Here is an 18,873-nt window from a genome sequence, read left to right as displayed (position 1 = left end):
AACAAAACTTCCACAGTGTGGAAGGGGACCTGAGCAGCTTGCCACTGCTGGCTTGGACAGCCTGCTTTTTTTGTTCTCTTATCTGGCCCCACCCACATCCTGCTGATTGGTCCATTTTACAGAGAGCCAATCGGTCTGTTTTACAGAGAGCTGATTGGTCCATTTTGACAGGGTGCTGATTGGTGCGTTTACAATCCCTGAGCTAGACACAAAAGTTCTCCACCTCCCCACTAGATTAGCTAGATACAGAGTGTCCATTGGTGTATTTACAAACCCTGAGCTAGACACAGAGTGCTGATTGGTGCATTGACAAACCCTGAGGTAGACACAGGGTGCTGATTGGTGTATTTACAATCCCTGAGCTAGACATAAAGATTCTCCAAGTCCCCACCAGACTCAGGAGCCCAGCTGGCTTCACCCAGTGGATCCTGCACTGGGGCTGCAGGTGGAGCTGCCTGCCAGTCCCGTGCCCTGCGTCTGCACTCCTCAGCCCTTGGGCAGTCGATGGGACTGGGCGCCCTGGAGCAGGGAGAGATGCTCGTCAGGGAGGCTCGGGCCCACAGAAGCCCACGGGGTGAGGGGTGGAGGGAGGGTGTGGGGGGTGCAGGGGGTGGAGGGGGGGCAGGGGAGGCTCAGGCATGGCGGGTTGCAGGTCCCAAGCCCTGCCCAGCAGCGAGGCAGCTAGCTAAGGTCCGGCAAGAAATCGAGCACAGCAGCTGCTGGCCCAGGTGCTAAGCCCCTCACTGCCCAGGGATTGCAGGCCAGCCAGCCACTCCGAGTGCGGGGCCTGCCGAGCCCACCCCCACCCGCAACGCGCGCTGGCCTGCAAGCACTGCAGCGCAGCCCCGATTCCTGCCCCCGCCTCTCCCTCCACACCTCCCCACAAGCTGAGGGAGCGGGCTCCAGCCTTGGCCAGCCCAGAAAGGGGCTCCCACAGTGCAGCGGTGGGCTGAAGGCCTCCTCAAGTGCAGCCAGAGTGGGCGCCAAGGCCGAGGAGGCGCCGAGAGTGAGCGAGGGCTGCGAGGGCTGCCAGCACCCTGTCACCTCTCAGTAGTTTGTGTGTTCCCAGGAATTTGTTCATTTCATCTAGGTTATCTAATTTGTTAGCATACAATTGTTTGTAGTATTCCCTTATAACTATTTTTATTCCTCTAAGGCCAGTAATAATGTCCCCACTTTTATTTCTAACTTTTAGCACTGGGGGAGCACTGAATTAGGTAAGATAAAGACATACCTTTCAAGTAGGGTCTTCCAGCGAACCAAGACATGGGTCTGACAGTGACAACTTTGCAGCCTTCTGTTTTCGGGGAGTCTCATAAGCAATATTTGACTAGATTTTGTTTCACAAAAACTTGAAATTTTTGTCTCTTAAACTGAAACATTTAGTAGAATTACATTTATCTGAGTTACTAAGATGCTTCAATTTAGTTCTCACATCTTTTTGCTTTCTAATTGTCATACTTTTTTTATGTTTTAAAATATGTAAATTGTGAAAAGTAACACATAAATTTAAAAAAATGCAAGACCATGAATGTTCAGTGTAACGGAAGAGTGTAAATAAAACACCCACACAGACCGGGCACGGTGGCCCACGCCTGTAATCCCAGCACTTTGGGAGGCCGAGGCGGGTGGATCACGAGGTCAGGAGATCGAGACCATCCTGGCTAACACGGTGAAACCCCATCTCCACTAAAAATGCAAAAATTAGCCGGGTGTGGTGGCGGCGCCTGTAGTCCCAGCTACTCAGGAGGCTGAGGCAGGAGAATGGCGTGAACCCGGAAGGCGGAGCTTGCAGTGAGCCGAGATCGCGCCACTGCACTCCAGCCTGGGTGACAGAGCAAGACTCCGTCTCAAAAAAATAAATAAATAAAATAAAAAATTAAAAAATTAAAAAAAAAAAACTGCATAATCCCGCACAACCCACAAGCACTCTCACAAGTCACCTCCCAGTCATGATCCTTCTTTGCATTTCTTTGTGCTTTTACTATGGAAGTGTGCATCTCTAAACACTGTGATTTACTTTGCCTGTTTATGGATACTATGTAAAATGGAATTACAGTATGTGTATTCAATTATATGGACGATTCATCTGTGCTATTACGTGTCATTTTGGCTCACTCCTTTTTCTATATAATATTCCATTTCAGTGCATGGAATACCACAAGTTATTTATTCATTCTACAATGTACCTTTCATTTGTTCCATTTTTTTCTCTAATAAATAACAGTACCTTCAGCGTTCATATGCATATATCTGTGCATTCATTTCTCTAGGGAATATACCTACAAATACAATTGCTGAGACCTAGGGCATGTGTATCTTCGACTTTAGTAAATAATTCAAGACTGTGTTCTCGCAAATTGCACCAATTTACCCTCCTACTGGCAGTGTATGAGGGTTCCTATTTTTCATCACCCTTAACACAGGGAATTTTGAATCTTTTCAATTTTAGCCTTTCTGCTGGATAGTTCATTGTGGTTTTAATCTACATTTCCCTAATTTTTAACAAGGCTAAATTTTTTCATATTGTTATAGATATTTTGATACCCTTTTTTGTGGACTGCTCAAATCTTTTGCCCATTTTTCTAATGTGTAGTTTTTGTTTTTATGATTGATTCATAGAAGTTCAGTCTGCATTCTGAAGACTAGCGCTTTGTTGGTTATATGAGTTATAAATATCTTCTCCCACTTGGTGGCTTGCCTTTTCCCTCTCTTTATAGTGTCTTTTCCTCTTGTTTTGTTTTCTAGAAAAATAGTGTTATGAACTCTTATAAACCTATCATCTAGCTTTGATCATTATCAGCACTTCATCCTTATCCTTATGCTGTCTGTAAGAGAGTTCTTAATTTTAAGGTTGTCAAATGTACAGTTCCCTTCTTTTATGATTAGTTTTTTTTGTGTGTTCAGTTTAAGATCTCTTTCCCTAAGGTCATGAAATACTCTCACATACAATCTTTGACCTATTTACCGGTTTGTGATATGGTTTGCGTCTGTTCCCCATGCAAATCTCACCTTGAAATGTGATCCCGAGTATTGGAGGTGGGGCCGGGTGGGAGGTGATTGGATCATGGGGGCAGACTTCCCCCTTGCTGTTCTCATGATAGTGAGCGAGCTCTCACAAGGTCTGGTTGTTTAAAAATGTGTAGCACTTCCCCCTTCTCTCTCTTCCTCTTGCTCTGGCCATGTGAAGACACGCCTGCTTGTCCTTCCCGTTCTGCCATGATTTTCAGTTTCCTGAGGTCTCCTCAACCGTCTTTCCTGTAGAGCATGTGGAATTGTGAGTCAATTAAACTTTTTTCTTCGTAAATTAAATCTCAGGTAGTTCTTCATAGCAGTGTGAGTACAGACTAATACAGTTTGCACTTCCCATTTAGGTAAATAATGCATCTGAATTGATTTCGGTGTGTGGAGTGAGGTAGGGGTGTAGTTCCTTTTATTTTCATAGGGGCACCCAATTTTCCCACTTCATTGATTGAAAAGACTGTCTTTTATCCACAACTCTGTAGTGTCATCATTCCCAGGCTTTTTCTCTTGCTCTGTGTGTGTGTGTGTGTGTGTGTGTGTGTGTGTGTGTGTTGCTGTGGCCTCCAGCTGGCCCTCCAGAGCCCTGTCTCAGGCTTAGTGGTTGCGGTCGTTGGGGATCCTGAACTAAGCTGATGCTGATCACGAGAATCCCGGTGACACAACTGCCAAGTGGCTTCCGTCCCTGGCCGAGCCCACGAGGCTCACTCTGGCTATTGCCTGTGATGGTGTCTGTGCCACAGTGGCAGAGGTCAACAGTTATGACAGAGGGGCAAAGCCGAAAATGTTTACTCACTGGTTTTCTGTTGCTGCTGTAACAAGTTACCACAAACTTAGTTCATGACAGCAATGCAAATTTGTTCTCTCACAGTCTGAAACCAGTTTCATGGGGTGGAAATCAGGGTATCAGCAGGACTGCCCCCCCAGAGGCTCTCAGGGAGATCCACTTCCTTGCCATTCCCAGGTGTCAGCTGCATTCCTTGACCCTTTCTGCATCTTCAAAGCCTACATTTAGCATCTTTGCATCACTCCCTACTGCCATCTTCATGGCACCTTCTCTTATTCATAAGGGCCCTACGATTACATGGGGCCCACATGACAATTCAGATTCTCACAACCTTCATCTGATCACATCTATAAAGTCCCCTTTGCTATATAAGACAGCATTCACAGGTTCTGGGAATTAGAACTTGGACAGAAGCAAGGGTATTATTCAGCCTACACATGGTCCTTCAGGAAAAAGTTTTCTTGGTTGGACATGGTGGCTTGTGTCTGTAATCTCAGCACTTTGGGAGGCTGAGGTGGAAGGATTGCTTGAGCCTAGGAGGTGGCAGCTGCAGTGAGCCATGATTGGGCCACTGCACCACTGCACTCCAGCCTGGGTGACAGAGTGAAACCCTGTCAAAAAAAAAAAAAAGAAGCCCCCAAAAAAGTAAAAAAGAAAAAGTTTTCTGAGCCATGTTCTGGGTAGATGTTCACTGTACATCTGGGATGACTTCTCGGAGATTTATTCTATGGCCTTGTTGTATAGTACTTTGATTTCTCTAATTTTGAAGAAAATTTCTGTTCTGGTTAAAGATCTTCCTGTTTAAAAAACAAAACAATATCCCCTAACTAATGGGTTCCTTAAAATGAAGTTTCTCAAATATATTTCATGCTTGCAATCCCTCATTGCCCTGAGGAAAGGCAGCTTAAATAAAACACAGCCTTTATAAACCAGTCTCTGGTGCATTGTGCATTTAAACATTTCTGTTTCAAAACAGGCGGTTCCTCCATTATCAAAACCATGAGCCCAAAAGTTGGTGTTCATATTGAACTTCAAGCCAATGCCAATTACAAGCAATAAAAACCATATGGACTGGTATCATGAAAACTGATTAATTCTAAACCCCAATATGATGCATTCAATTCCTTTGGAAAGCTGTTTGGGCCTTAGGATAAGATTCAGATTTGATCAAATTACTTTATAATTTTCCTTTTGAAAATACTCCCTCTTGGCTGGGCACGGTAGCTCACGCCTGTAATCTCAGCACTTTGGGAGGCAGAGGCAGGCGGATCATGAGGTCAGAAGATCGAGACCATCCTGGCTAACACAGTGAAACCCTGTCTCTACTAAAAATACAAAAAATTAGCTGGGCGTGGTGGCAGGCGCCTGTAGTCCCAGCTACCGGGGAGGCTGAGGCAGGAGAATGGTGTGAACCCAGGAGGCGGAGCTTGCAGTGAGCCAAGATCGCGCCACTGCACTCCAGCCTGGGCGACAGAGTGAGACTCTCTCTCAAAAAAAAAAAAAAAAAGAAAATACTCCCTCTTCATTTATATAATGTCACAAACAGGCAAAACTGTACCATGGGTTATTTAGGGATAGACACTTACTTTATTATGCATTCCAAATTAACCTACACTTGATGCATTTCGTTGTTGTTGTTGTTGTTAGTTTTGAGATGGAGTCTCACTCTATCACCCAGGCTGGAGTGCAGTGGTGTGATCTTGGCTCACTGCAACCTCCACCTTCTGGGTTCAAGTGATTCTCCTGCCTCAGCCTCCCAAGTAGCTGGGATTGATTACAGGCATGCACCGCCGCACCCGGCCCACTTGATGCATTTCTACGTGCCACACTCATATAAGCTGTGAACCACAGCCGGCCCACCGTGAACCACCAGCATTTTGCAGTAGCTGTTTCCAGTTGAACTTCGCATTCCAATAGTTACAGTACTTTACATTTGGCAGTCAGTTGGGAGGAACAGGCCCTGCTTCTTCGGGCTGTTCTATATGGCCGCAGGGTGCACCAGGAGAAACACGTGGCTCAAGCAGGACTGCAGAAGGCTGAGTTCACACCCAGTGCAGGCCCTGCTTCTTCGGGCTGTTCTATATGGCCGCAGGGTGCACCAGGAGAAACGCTTGGCTCAAGCAGGACTGCAGAAGGCTGAGTTCACACCCAATGCCTGCCCTGACCTACACTCACCTCAGAACCCCTGTGATCAGTTATTGCTGTCTCAAGGCTAAGGCCTGGCAGCCTTGGGAGGGAACACAGCTGCAACGTCTTTACGTGGTGTAATAGGTGGAATTGTGCCCCCCAGCAATGCTGAGAAATATTCATGTTCAAGTCCTGACCTCCCCAGGACCTCATAATATGGTTGTATAGAGAGAGGGTCTTTACAGAGACAGTCAAGTTTAACAGAAGTCACTGGGGCGCACCCTGATCCAATATGACTGGTGTCCTTATAAGAAGACGAACTTTGGGGCGGGGCACAGTGGCTCACGGCTGTAATCCCAACACTTTGGGAGGCCGAGGTGGGTGGATCACTTGAGGTCTGGAGTTCGAGACCAGCCTGGCCAACATGGTGAAACCCTATCTCTACTAAAAATACAAAAACTAGCTGGATGTGGTGGCGGGCACCTGTAGTCCCAGCTACTTGGGAGGCTGATGAAAAGAATGGCTTGAATCCAGGAAGCAGAGGTTGCAGTGAGCCAAGATTGTGCCACTGCACTCCAGCCTGGGCAACACAGCAAGACTCCGTCTCAAAAGAAAAAAAAAAAAGGAACTTTGGGTGGGGTTCGGTGGCTCGTATCTATAATCGCAACACTTTGGGATGCCTAGACAGGAGGATCTCTTGAGGCCAGGAGTTCAAGACCAGCCTGGGCAAATAGACCTTGTCTCTAAAAAAAATTTAAAAAGAGGAAATTTTGGACACAGACAATTACAGAGAGAAGACGATGTGGAGACAGGGAGAAGACAGCAATCTACACACCAAGGAGAAGGGCCTGGGACACATCCTTCCCTCCCAACCCTCGGAGGGAACCAGTGCTGCTGACACCTGATGTTGGACTTCTAGGTTCTGAATTGCAAGACAAAAAAGTCTGTTGTTTAAGCCACCCAGTCGGTGGTACTTTGTTATAGAAATCATGGCAAACTAATACACAGGGTAAGAGACGCCTGTTTCCAGAGGAATTCTAGAACTGGAATTCTCCTAGAACAAAAAACCACATGGTTCAATATACACAAACTGCAATCTCTGTAACTCTCTCCCTTCCTTTTCTGTCCAGATGGCATCTACAATAAGTGGGAGAGAATGGGTAGAAAGTCTCTATCCACGATATCATCTTTACAGCCTAATGAGCAGCAGCTGGGCTCAGGCACCAGCCGGCGCGGCTCCACTAGCCCACCATGTTGTTGGGTGTTTGCACCCTGCGCAGTCTGGTTCCTTATCTCCCTGGGCTTCTCCACCCTTCGGCTTCCTCATCTGCAATATAGGGTAATACTAACACCTACTTCAGCGTGGCATTGTGAGAATTAAGGAGAGAGATATATATGAGAGCGCTTATCACCTACTGTAATAATTGTGTGACTACTCTGTTCCTAACCAGCCTCTTAAAGGAAATATACAAAAGCCTAGACACTAGGATTAGAAACACTGAATTGAGGCCAGGCGCGGTGGCTCACGCCTGTAATCCCAGCACTTTGGGAGGCCGAGGCGGGTGGATCACGAGGTCAGCAGATCAAGACCATCCTGGCTAACACAGTGAAAACCTATCTCTACTAAAAACACACACACACAAAATTAGCTGGGCATGGTGGTGGGCGCCTGTAGTTCCAGCTACTCAGGAGAATGGCATGAACCTGGGAGGCAGAGCTTGCAGTGAGCCAAGATCGGGCCACTGCACTCCAACCTGGGGGAAGAGCAAGACTCCCCCTCAAAAAAAAAAGAAACATTGAATTGAAATTTTAAAACACTAGAATTTGCCATATCAAGTTTTCCACTTAAAAGATGTGGACACTGATGGCTGGGCGTGGTGGCTCACACCTGTAATCCCCGCACTTTGGGAGGGTGAGGTGGGCGGATCACGAGGTCAGGGGTTCGAGACCAGCCTGGCCCATGTGGTGAAACCCAGTCTCTGCTAAAAATACAAAAATTAGCCAGGTGTGGTGGCACGTGCCTGTAATCCCAGCTACTCAGGAGGCTGAGGCAGGAGGATCGCTTGAACCCAGGAGACGGAGGTTGCGTCACTGCACTCCAGCCTGGGCAACAGAGCGAGACTCTGTCTCAAAAAAAAAAAAAAAGATATGGACACCGAGCCTAAATAAAGGTACAGAGACTTGCTCAAGGTCACCTTGATAAAAAGTGACTGGGCCAAGATTTAGACCTGGGCTCCGTAGCCCTGAGTGTGCACCGAACCATCCCCCTACAGTCCCACTGGGTGCCCTTTGCTCTTTCCCCCAGATGCCTCAGGCCCAGTCAGAGGGCCATGGGATGCTTTGCCTGCCAAGAAGCTTGAGCCTCTCTGATTTCTTGTACTCTGGAAGAGGCAAGCGACTAATCAGGCTCTGGGTCTGCAAGTCCATGATGTATGGGTGGCAGCTGCCAAACAGTAGGGCAACAATATTTCCAAAGCCAAGCAAGGCCAAGTTTGCTATCTCAGGAGTCTTGATGACCATGAGATTTTCTGAGGGAATTTTGTCCCCAGATTCTTACGCGGAAGCCCTACTGGCAATGTGAGTGCTGTGAGAGCAGAGCTGTAACGGGATGAGGTTAGATGAGGTTGCGAGGGTGGAGCCCGAATCTGATAGGACTGGTGGCCTCATGAGCAGAGGACAAGAGGACTCTCTCTCCTCCCGCACGCACCGAGAAAAGGCCACATGAGGACGCAAGGAGAAGAGAGTATGGTCTGCAAGCGAGGGAAAGGCCCGCCCCAGAACCCACCACGCTGGCACCCTGATCTCAGATGCCCAGCCTCCAGAGCTGTGGCAAGATAAATCTCTGTTCTTTAACCCTCTGTCTGTGGGGCTTTGTTACGGCAACCCAGCTGAGGAAAACAGCCACAGGGTCTGCAAAGCTGTGGGATGTGACCACAGGGCAGTGCGTTTGTGGCATCCAGACCCACACTTGTGCAGTGGTGATGTTCAGTGAACAGAAGCTTGTGACAGGCTCCTTTGGCGACACTGTGGCTTGCTGGGAATGGAGTTCCAGAGCCAGGATCCAGCACTTTCGCGGGCACAGTGGGCAGTGTTTAGTGTGGACTACAGTGATATCTTGGTGAGTGGCTCTGTGGACTTCACTGTGAAAGGATGGACTTTATCTACTGGGGCATGCCTGAGCACACTCACTGGGCACACGGCATGGGTCAGCAAGGTAGTTCTGCAGAAGTGCAAAGTCAAGTCTCTCTTGCACACAGCCCGGAAGAATACCTCCTCTTAAGTGCAGGCAAATATGAGATTAGGATTTGGCCAGTTGGGACAGAAATCAACTGCAAGTGCTTAAAGACACTGTCTTGTCTCTGAGGATAGAAGTATCCGCCTGCAGCCAAGACTTCATGTTGGTGGCAAATACACTGTCTGTAGTGCAGCACTCATCTCTACCAGCGGGACTTTACCAACAGTTATGATATTCTCATGGTCATCAAGACTCCTGAGATAGCAAACTTGGTCTTGCTTGGCTTTGGAAATATTGTTGCCCTACTGTTTGGCAGCTGCCACCCATACATCATGGACTTGCAGACCCAGAGCCTGATTAGTCGCTTGCCTCTTCCAGAGTACAAGAAATCAGAGAGGCTCAAGCTTCTTGGCAGGCAAAGCATCCCGGCTGAATGGAGCAGGTGGGCACAATGACACAGGCTTGGTCTTTGCCACCAGTATTCCTGACCACAGTATTCACCTGCTGTGGAAGGAACACAGCTGACACCATGAGCCACCACCACTGACCGACTTTGGGTGCCAGGGTCGTGGGTTTGGGGTGCAACCTCTATGGCAGCTGACTGCATGAACCAAAGTTCTCACCTAATGGTATCATCATGCAGTGCACAGCATTTATCTGTTTGCCAGGGGGCCAGGGCTCGGGGTGGGAGAGGGCTTGTTGTACTGACACACATGCAGCGTGCTAATGGGGTACATCATGGACTGCATTTGTACTCAGGTTGGTGAGTGTAAAAGGATCCATTTTGGTTCATCTTTCTTGAGTGGAATATTGGTTTTATATAAAGAAAGTTAAATGATTCGTTAATCTGCTGATTGGTTGCCTATGAAATCACATTGTCTGTTATTAAAGCTTTTCACCATAAAAAAAAAATCTCTGTTCTTTGATCCTCTGTCTGTGTGGGACTTTGCCATGGCAGCCCAGCTGAGGAAAACAGTCCCAGGGTCAGGGAACAACAGGACTTCCTCTCGGGACAACCTTTTACATGACGTCTTGCGCATTTTGTAAAAATTCTGTGCTACTTCATTGAGCCTGAGCAGCTGTATCAGGATGCTGTAAGAGGGCCCGATGGCCTGTGCGAGGTGCACTTTGGCCTTGTGCCCCTGCACGGGGCTGAATAAGTTATGATGAATGTTCTCTCCTTCCTCAATCCTTGTTTCTGGTGCCTGCTCTCCTGCTTCTCCTCTAACTCCTCGGCCACCCCCTCCCAGTCTCCTTACTTCTGCTCAGACCCCCATGTTGGGGTTCCTGGGGCTGCATCCTCACTATCTGTCCACACTCTCAGCCCCAGTGAGCTCCTGCGTCCCACGGCTTTAAACGCCACCATGGCGATCCCACCTCAGCCTTCTCTCCCGCCCTGGCCTCTTCCCTCAATTCCAGGCTCATGAATCGCGAAGCCTCCACTTTCCTGCGTCCAAACCCGAACTCTTGGCTTCTGCTCTCCTTGACCTGTTCAGCGCTGTCTCTGGTCCTCATATTCTCAGGGAATGCCCCAGCAGCAATGCCATCCTCCACCCCTCCCAGAGCCAAATCTCCATGAGGCCTAAAATCCTGCCACCCCCCTCCCCTTCTCCTCCAGCCCCCCGCTCACAGGTGTGCGCGCCTCCCTCCTACAGGGTGAGGACCTCCTTCCAGTCCCCCAGCTGCTGCCCCCGCTTCCTGATGGTCTGTCCTCTAGGCAGGGGCAGTCGCTGCCTTGGTCGTGCCAAGCAGGAGGCTGCTGTGTGCTGGGAGCTGTCAGGCTCGTCCTGATCAGGGAAGGGCCCATCCACCTCCCAAACCCAGTTTATGCAGTCCTTTGCAATGTCAGGCTCAGGGCCTGGCGCCAGCCAAGCTCCCCACCCTTCCCACTGTTAAAATGGATAGGAGCAGAGCTAGACCCAGCCTGTTGACTCCGGGCTTCCACCAGGAGACGTGGTTCTGGCAGTAGAAACTATTGGGGTCTGGGAGAGGTGGGGGAAGAGAGAAAGGTGGCATGTTTCTTGCTTGCTCCCTCTACCAGCCTTGTCCAAATCCCCGCAGCCACCCTAATCCAGCCTGTCTAATGGAGTCCAAGCCGGCTCAGGCCCTCGTACGAGGAGCCTGCTAATCCCTGTGGCTAGGAGCTCACCACCTGTCTCCAGGATGCCCTTTGCTCTCTTGGCATCAGAGAGCCAAATCCCGGGCCTTGGATGGGGGTGATGATAAAAGCATCTTTTGGCCAAGCCCCCTCACCTTGGCCTCCACGATGAGATGGGGAGTTAGGTACAGAGAGCGCTGGCACAGTGTGTACCACAGCTCGAGTAGCTGCCTCAGACCCAGAGCCCAAGGAGACTTTATACGCAGCCAGAACAACCCCTCGGGGTTCCATCCTCCCATGCAATAGGCGGGAGTGGGAGCTGCAAGGAGAGCCGGCCCCTCCCCTCCCTCCATCCGGCAGTGTGGGCTGGTTGTTTCACGCCATTCTGGGTGTGAATCCTGATGCCCACACATGCCAGCTGCATGCACTTGGGCAAGTCAACTCACTCCTCGAGGGCCGTTTCTCCACTGCAGGGTGTTGTAAGTTCGCTAATACTAAAGGCTTCTCCCTCCTGGCCCCTTCCTGCCCCTTGCTCTTCCTTCTCTTGCTCAGGCCTTCCCAGCTCAGGCAGCCCCTGCCCCCTGCAGGGTTCTGCAAGGAGAAAGCTGGGGAATACCTTAGACAACTGCAGTCAAGAGCACCGGTGGCCAGGACAGAGAGAGAGAGACAGAAAAGGGGTCAGGTACAGAGAGAGAGAACTGCAGGGAGAGACAGGAAGGGACAGAGACAGAAAAGATTTCCAAGAAGACAGAGGCAGAAAGCCAGAGACAGAGACTGAGGAACAGAGACCTAGAGGCAGAAGAAGATTGAGACAGAGATGGACAGAGACTGTGTCAGAACAGCCCCAGAGAGACAGCCAGACAGTCTGAGTCAGACGCAACCCCAAGACAGGAAAACAGGAAACAGACTCAGAGATTAGGAGAGGGAGGGGAAGGAGATGCGGGGAGAGCCAGCACCGCCACCCCCCAAACTCAGGAGGGGTCTCCACCCTCGGAGCCGCCACTCATCCCTCCCTAGAATCCTTAAATCCTCTCTCGCTCAGGGCCTCGGCCGCATCTGTCACAGACTTGTCCTGAACCGACAGCGGCTGGCGTAGGTGACTGGCTGGGGACTGGGTGTGCGCTGGGGATGGACCCCGAGGAAGAGGGGCCAAGCTGTCGGGAAGTGGCAGGGCTGGAGGGATGGAGGCAGTGGTCGGGCGGGACCCCGGGCGATAGGGTTCAGCGCTTTAAGAGCGAGACGGAGGCCTAGGCAGGCCAGCTGAGCTAACTCCCCGGGGCGCGCCTTCTCCCCAGGACCCCAGTGTCCCTCCCCGCGCCCCGAGCCCGCGCTGTCCTTCCCCCGCCCTCAGAGCGTTCCCCGCCCCTCTGTCTCCCTGCAGCCCGCTTGACGAGCCGATGGCGCGGCCTGGGAGAGCCCGGGAGCCGCTGCTCGTGGCGCTGCTGCCGCTGGCGTGGTTGGCGCAGGCGGGCCTGGCGCGTGCCGCGGGCTCTGTGCGCCTGGCGGGCGGCCTGACGCTGGGCGGCCTGTTCCCGGTGCACGCGCGGGGCGCGGCGGGCCGGGCGTGCGGGCCGCTGAAGAAGGAGCAGGGCGTGCACCGGCTGGAGGCCATGCTGTACGCGCTGGACCGCGTTAACGCCGACCCCGAGCTGCTGCCGGGCGTGCGCCTGGGCGCGCGGCTGCTGGACACCTGCTCGCGGGACACCTACGCGCTGGAGCAGGCGCTGAGCTTCGTGCAGGCGCTGATCCGCGGCCGCGGCGACGGCGACGAGGTGGGCGTGCGCTGCCCAGGAGGCGTCCCTCCGCTGCGCACCGCGCCCCCCGAGCGCGTCGTGGCCGTCGTGGGCGCCTCGGCCAGCTCTGTCTCCATCATGGTCGCCAACGTGCTGCGCCTGTTTGCGGTGAGGGCCGCGGGGCCGGGCTCGGTGTCCAGCGTCTCTCTCCCGTCCTCGCCCTGGGGTGGCCCAAGTCTCCTTCCTTTACTTCTTCTGGAAGAGTCTCCGTTTTAATCACTCGAATTCACACAGCGTCAAAGAAGCCCTGTCAGTTGGGCCCGACGCAGGCCTGAATCGGATCCACCCAACCACTGCAGCCGCCCTTGTCTACCCCGCCCCGCAAGGGCGCCCCTTCCCGGGCGGGCGCCACCTACGCCTCTGGCCGGTTGGCTGGGTAGGGCGGCCTGACTTCAGTCCCCATTTGGCGGCCTGCTCGGGTGCCCTTGTTCTGGGCACACCCCCTGCAACCATACGAGGTGCTCCTGCCCCCGGGCCTGCGGAGCGCTCGAGTGTATTTCAACTTTGAGTTTTATTTGGAACCCGGGCCCTTCTTCCAGAGCAGCAACTGGGACGTGTCCCTGGGCTGCTATGGGGGGTGGATAGACCCGAAAGGTCTGGTCTTCTCTTTTTTGATCATTTAAGTTTATTTTCAAAATGTCTGCCTTGAGCCCTCCCTCAAGGGGCGTCTGAGAGCGGGGCGGGGCGTTCCCTTCTGAGCGCTAGTCTCCTGCACCCTGCCCTGCGCAGGTGCCCGGGCTGGCCCTGCTCTGTCCTCAAATGTAGGGAACTGTCCCGTGAGGGGCAGCGTGTTCCTTGCAGTCCTAGGGGCCAGCAGAATCGGGATTAGGGGGCTTTGGCATACGAGTTTGGGATTTTCGATTTGGTCATTCAGTGCGGGTTGTGGGACAGTTTTTCTGGGGTTCTGTGGCGGGAGGGGCCTGTGTGCCTCCAGCCCTCTGTGGAGGAGGAAGGCGTAGCTTCCATCTGCCCAGGGGAGGAACCTCTGTTTCCTTGAGCTTCTCCGACTCTCCCGGGAGCAGCGTCTGTGTTTGCTCCAGGAGTGCGGGGCCGCTCCCCATCCTCTGCGCACATGAAAGCCCCCATCCCCGGTTCCTCGGATTGGCAGTGTTGATGTGACACCTCCACGCTGGCACCAGTCAGGCTGTGTGGCCGCCCAGGGGTTTTTCACCCACCTGTATGTGTCCCCGGCCCGGCCTAGAGCTCTAGTTTCTGTCTCTGTCCTCTAGGTCGAATGCAGAGATTCCAGACCCCAAGGCCTTCAGGGTCCCAGCTGGGGACTCAGGCGGGCAGGACTCTGTGAGCCCAGGTCCCGCTGCTGCCAGCTCAGCCCAGACTGAGGTTATACTGCCCAGCTAGAAATGCAAACATTAATAAAAACTGTGCAAAACACAGCCACAGGCAAGATGCTGCAATTCCTGGTCTAAAAGAAATACATTCATTTCCCAGCCACATGACTGCGCTGGCAGGCATTTTAAATTAACTTCCCTCAAGAGGTCCAGGGGGCCTGGGAGGATTGTTCCCAAACTCAAGTGTCCAGGAGAGCTGGGAGGACCACAGCATTATTCACTGAGCTGTGGCCACTGGGCCTTTCTCCTCTCAGTCTCCTCGGTTGTTTCTCTCTCTCTCTCTCTCTCTCTCTCTCCCTCTCTCCTTCTCTCCATCCCTACCTCCTCTCTCTCTCTCTCTCTCTCTCTCCTTCTTATTTCTCTCCACCCCCACCTCCCCTCTTTCTTTCTCTCTCCCTGCCACTCCCGGCTTCCTTTTCATGCTGTCTCTATACTTTCTATCCTGCTTCAAACAACCCTAGCCCCCCTCCCTCCTTCCAGAAACTCCCCCTCTCTGGTCTTCACACCAGCTGCTGCTATAGCCCCTCTTGCCCTGGAGCCCCGTAGCCCTCTCTTGGCGGCCTTCTCTGCCCCATGCCTCTGCCTCCACACTCCCCGGTCAGTTCAGCCTCTGATCTCTGCTGTTAATCACTCTAATGCATGCACAGAAACCCAGTTTCCAACAAACCCCATCCTAGGCCAGACACAGCCTTAAATCAAACACCCCCTACTGCTCCCCTGTCTGCCCTAATCCCTCCTAGGGCTGCCCTTCCCCGCAGACCACCCCTTGGTGTGAATCAAGAAAACGTGCTTTCCCCTGGGGCTGACTAGGACAGGCAGATGCAGCTGGATGGGCTGCAGGCCCTCTGCTGGGGGGTTCTGGTTCAGGACACAGCTTGTACCAGTATACATGGTGGTCCTGCCCTCTCCCCTAGCCCTGCATACCTCCCACACGCACAACATTCACGGAGTTCTCAGGCTCACTCGAAAACACAGACCTTGCCCACAGCTTCCAGCCTTTCCAGGTGGCTGCTCCAGCTGGTCCCAGGTCCCCACCCCAAACCTTCCATGCCCCACCTGTGTCCCAGGTCCCTGCCGCACACCTTCTGTGCCCTGTCCATTCCTGGGCCCCCCTTGCCCTCCCTCTCTCGAGTGACTGACCTCCATCCACAGCCCAGCTGTCCTTCCTGCCCCCCAGATACCCCAGATCAGCTATGCCTCCACAGCCCCGGAGCTCAGCGACTCCACGCGTTATGACTTCTTCTCCCGGGTGGTGCCACCCGACTCCTACCAGGCGCAGGCCATGGTGGACATCGTGAGGGCACTGGGATGGAACTATGTGTCCACACTGGCCTCCGAGGGCAACTATGGCGAAAGCGGGGTTGAGGCCTTCGTTCAGATCTCCCGAGAGGCTGGTGAGCTGGGGGCTCCAAGGCGCCAAGCAGTCTACATAGTGTGGGCCCGGGGCCCTCGGGTGGGGCAGAAGCAGAAAGATGGGGGGCCCGGGTCCATGCCGGGCTGAGGTTGCCTGGCTGGTGCTCCATGTGGGCGGGGCCTCTTTCTTTTGGACGACTCAGCCCTGCCTCAGGCCTGGCAGAGGGTGCAGGCCAGATTTCACCCCTGCAGACCCTTCAGCCAGGCTACACAGTCTGATGCAGCGGTGGCCAGGTGGGTGTGTGGGTGGGTGGGACAGAAGCTGACTCTGGCACCCCCAACACCCAGGGGGGGTCTGTATTGCCCAGTCTATCAAGATTCCCAGGGAACCAAAGCCAGGAGAGTTCAGCAAGGTGATCAGGAGACTCATGGAGACACCCAACGCCCGGGGCATCATCATCTTTGCCAATGAGGATGACATCAGGTGGGACAGTGGCACAATCACCGGGCCCCTGGGGCTTTCCCTGAGGGTCCCACCCCTCCTCTTGCACATCGCCGCCTTACACACCCTCCCTTCCTCCCTTTCCCCTGCTCCCCGCACCCCCCACCTTCCCTGCTGCTGCCTCTGAGTCTGGTGCCCCCATCGGCGAAGCAGCCTGGTCTGGGGAGATGCCACAAGCCCAGACTGAATAGCGCACAGAACACGTGTCTGTGTTTCCAGCTCCCGGGGGTGTGGGGAGGGACCTGTGGGCAGATCCCAGTGCAGAAAAGGAGCTGTGAGGGAAGGAGCCCAGGGTCCGTACAGAGGCTGGGACGCCAGCCCGAGACTCACCGGTCCGAGTTCATCTCCAGCCTCGGAGGCTGCATGTGATGCTGGTGGAGGCATGTGGGGTGAGGGGGGTGGCTTCGAGCTGGATTTTTCCCCCAGGGAGCCCCTCTGAGCCCCCTGTACAGTGGGTTACAGTGGGCAGAGCAAGTGGGCAGGCCTAGGGTCAGAGGAAAGCCCAGGGAAAGTGCCCTAAATGCCCCCAGCCCCGTTTTTCCTGAGAAACAAGGATCTGGTGAGTGATTATAGAGCAGGGGAGATGGATAGAGTGGGATGGGATGGGGGCCGAGCTGGAAGAGGCTCCCAGGCCCTCCCTCACCCCAGCCCTGCTCCTACCAGGCGGGTCCTGGAGGCAGCTCGCCAGGCCAACCTGACTGGCCACTTCCTGTGGGTTGGCTCAGACAGCTGGGGAGCCAAGACCTCGCCCATCTTGAGCCTGGAGGACGTGGCCGTCGGGGCCATCACCATCCTGCCCAAAAGGGCCTCCATCGACGGTGAGTCCAGGGGCACTGCATCCGCCACCCGACGCGTCTCCCCAGCACCCCCTCTCGGGGATGCCCGTTTTCTGCATCTGTGTAATTGGTGCCAACATCCAGATCCCTTCTCAGATCCCCAGATCCTATGATTCTGATAATCTGTGGATGCGTCCCTCCAAGCAGTGCTTGACTGGGATGGTGTGCGCGGAAAGCACGCTCCACTCACTGGACGGGGAGGAGTTGTTGGTTTTTGGTTTTGTTTCTTAATTTAGTGCCTGTATTTCTAGTGCTGCCAAAGACATTCTAATCTGAGGGTGCTGGTGGGAGGGAGAGAAACCAAAGATATGGAATATACCGTCCTGGTGATCAAAGTGGTGAGGCCCTTGCACCCCCAGTCCCACCTGTGGATCTGGATGAATCCAGCAGGAACAGATGGTTCACTGTGCAACAGGATTGCCATTTTCCCCAAGGCGGGACTGAGGACACCTTAATGACATCCTTCAGGGCTATTTTATGAAACACAGACCCTGGAAGGGCTGAACCCTGGCTGCTAGGGCCTCTTAGCCTTAGGGGGATCTACACCATCACACCTTCTATTTCAGCTACGTTGCATTTGGGTGCAGGTGGCAGCCTGGACTGAGAGTAGTTTAGCGATAAAGGCATCTCATCACAAGACACGAGGTCTGAGAGCTGGCGACTTGAGGTGTGGGGCAGTGAGTGGATGGTGCTCTCCAAGCCCTGGGCTCTGTGCGTTCTTTTGTTCCACCTTTCCCTGCGATTGCCTTGGATCTTCCTGCTTATAGTCTCATAGTCACAAGATGGTTGCTGAGGCTCCACCCATTACATCTTCACAGCAGCGTCCTAACAGGAAAGAAGAAGCAGGGATAAAAGTCTTTCAAATGGTGAGGGCTCTGAGTTTGCATCAGCATTTAAATGCTATCCTGGAACCTCCAGTTGGCTCTGAGTCCACCAATCAGAACTTGGTCACCTGGCCACTCCTAGCTCACCTGGCCACTCCTAGCTGAAAGTGAGCCAGTGGCAGAGACACGGGAGAAACACAGCTGGCTCAGGTCAGCGCCACCCTCCCCCTTCTTCCCTCTCTGTAGGATTTGACCAGTACTTCATGACTCGATCCCTGGAGAACAACCGCAGGAACATCTGGTTTGCCGAGTTCTGGGAAGAGAATTTTAACTGCAAACTGACCAGTTCAGGTACCCAGTCAGACGATTCCACCCGCAAATGCACAGGTGAGAGCTGCCCAGGGTGGGGAGGTGGGGAGGGTAGTGAGGGTGGGGAGGGGGAAGGTGGGAGGCCAGGTTGGGTGCATGGGGGCCGGGCACACTTTCTCTGGGCATCCCTAGGACAGGCGAGGAACGCATCGGCCGGGACTCCACCTACGAGCAGGAGGGCAAGGTGCAGTTTGTGATCGATGCGGTGTACGCCATTGCCTACGCCCTCCACAGTATGCACCAAGAGCTCTGCCCTGGGCACACAGGCCTGTGCCCAGCGATGGAACCCACCGACGGGCGGATGCTTCTGCAGTATATTCGAGCTGTCCGCTTCAATGGTGAGTGGGTGCCTGCACCCCTGCAGCAGTGAAGGGCAGCTTGGGGGCTGGATTTTGTGAGGCCTGGGACGACCTCAGGGTGGAAGGGCTGGGAGAGGCTGAGTGGTCTAATGGGGGCGCCTGGGGCTGAGTGCCAAAGACGTGAGACAAGTTCTGGTCCCCACTTTTTAACACTGCTCCCTCCCCGGGCTTCAGTGTTCCCTGCGCTGGTTTGCACAGTTCAGATGCTGGGGAGCATCTC

General features: G+C 53.3%; 1 protein-coding gene and 1 pseudogene across 1 annotated transcript in view; both read left to right on the top strand.

Moving 5' to 3' along the window:
- Positions 1 to 504: 504 nt before the first annotated feature.
- LOC116470662 (F-box/WD repeat-containing protein 2-like) lies at positions 505 to 9,695 on the top strand (annotated as a pseudogene).
- A 2,970-nt stretch (positions 9,696 to 12,665) lies between these two features.
- Positions 12,666 to 18,873, top strand: part of GRM6 (glutamate metabotropic receptor 6) — a 15,002-nt gene continuing 8,794 nt past the window's right edge. The window contains exons 1-6 of the mRNA XM_032156075.2: positions 12,666 to 13,169; positions 15,588 to 15,804; positions 16,112 to 16,247; positions 16,929 to 17,083; positions 18,172 to 18,312; positions 18,432 to 18,632. Of these exons, the coding sequence (XP_032011966.1) occupies positions 12,666 to 13,169; positions 15,588 to 15,804; positions 16,112 to 16,247; positions 16,929 to 17,083; positions 18,172 to 18,312; positions 18,432 to 18,632 (1,354 nt within the window). The remainder of the gene's footprint in view (positions 13,170 to 15,587; positions 15,805 to 16,111; positions 16,248 to 16,928; positions 17,084 to 18,171; positions 18,313 to 18,431; positions 18,633 to 18,873) is intronic.

The sequence above is a fragment of the Hylobates moloch genome, unplaced genomic scaffold (genome assembly GCF_009828535.3).
Source record: "Hylobates moloch isolate HMO894 unplaced genomic scaffold, HMol_V3 SCAFFOLD_6, whole genome shotgun sequence".
Taxonomy (NCBI): Eukaryota; Metazoa; Chordata; class Mammalia; order Primates; family Hylobatidae; genus Hylobates; species Hylobates moloch.
The sequence above is the reverse complement of the archived record's forward strand: the minus strand, read 5'-3'. Positions and strand labels throughout refer to the sequence as shown.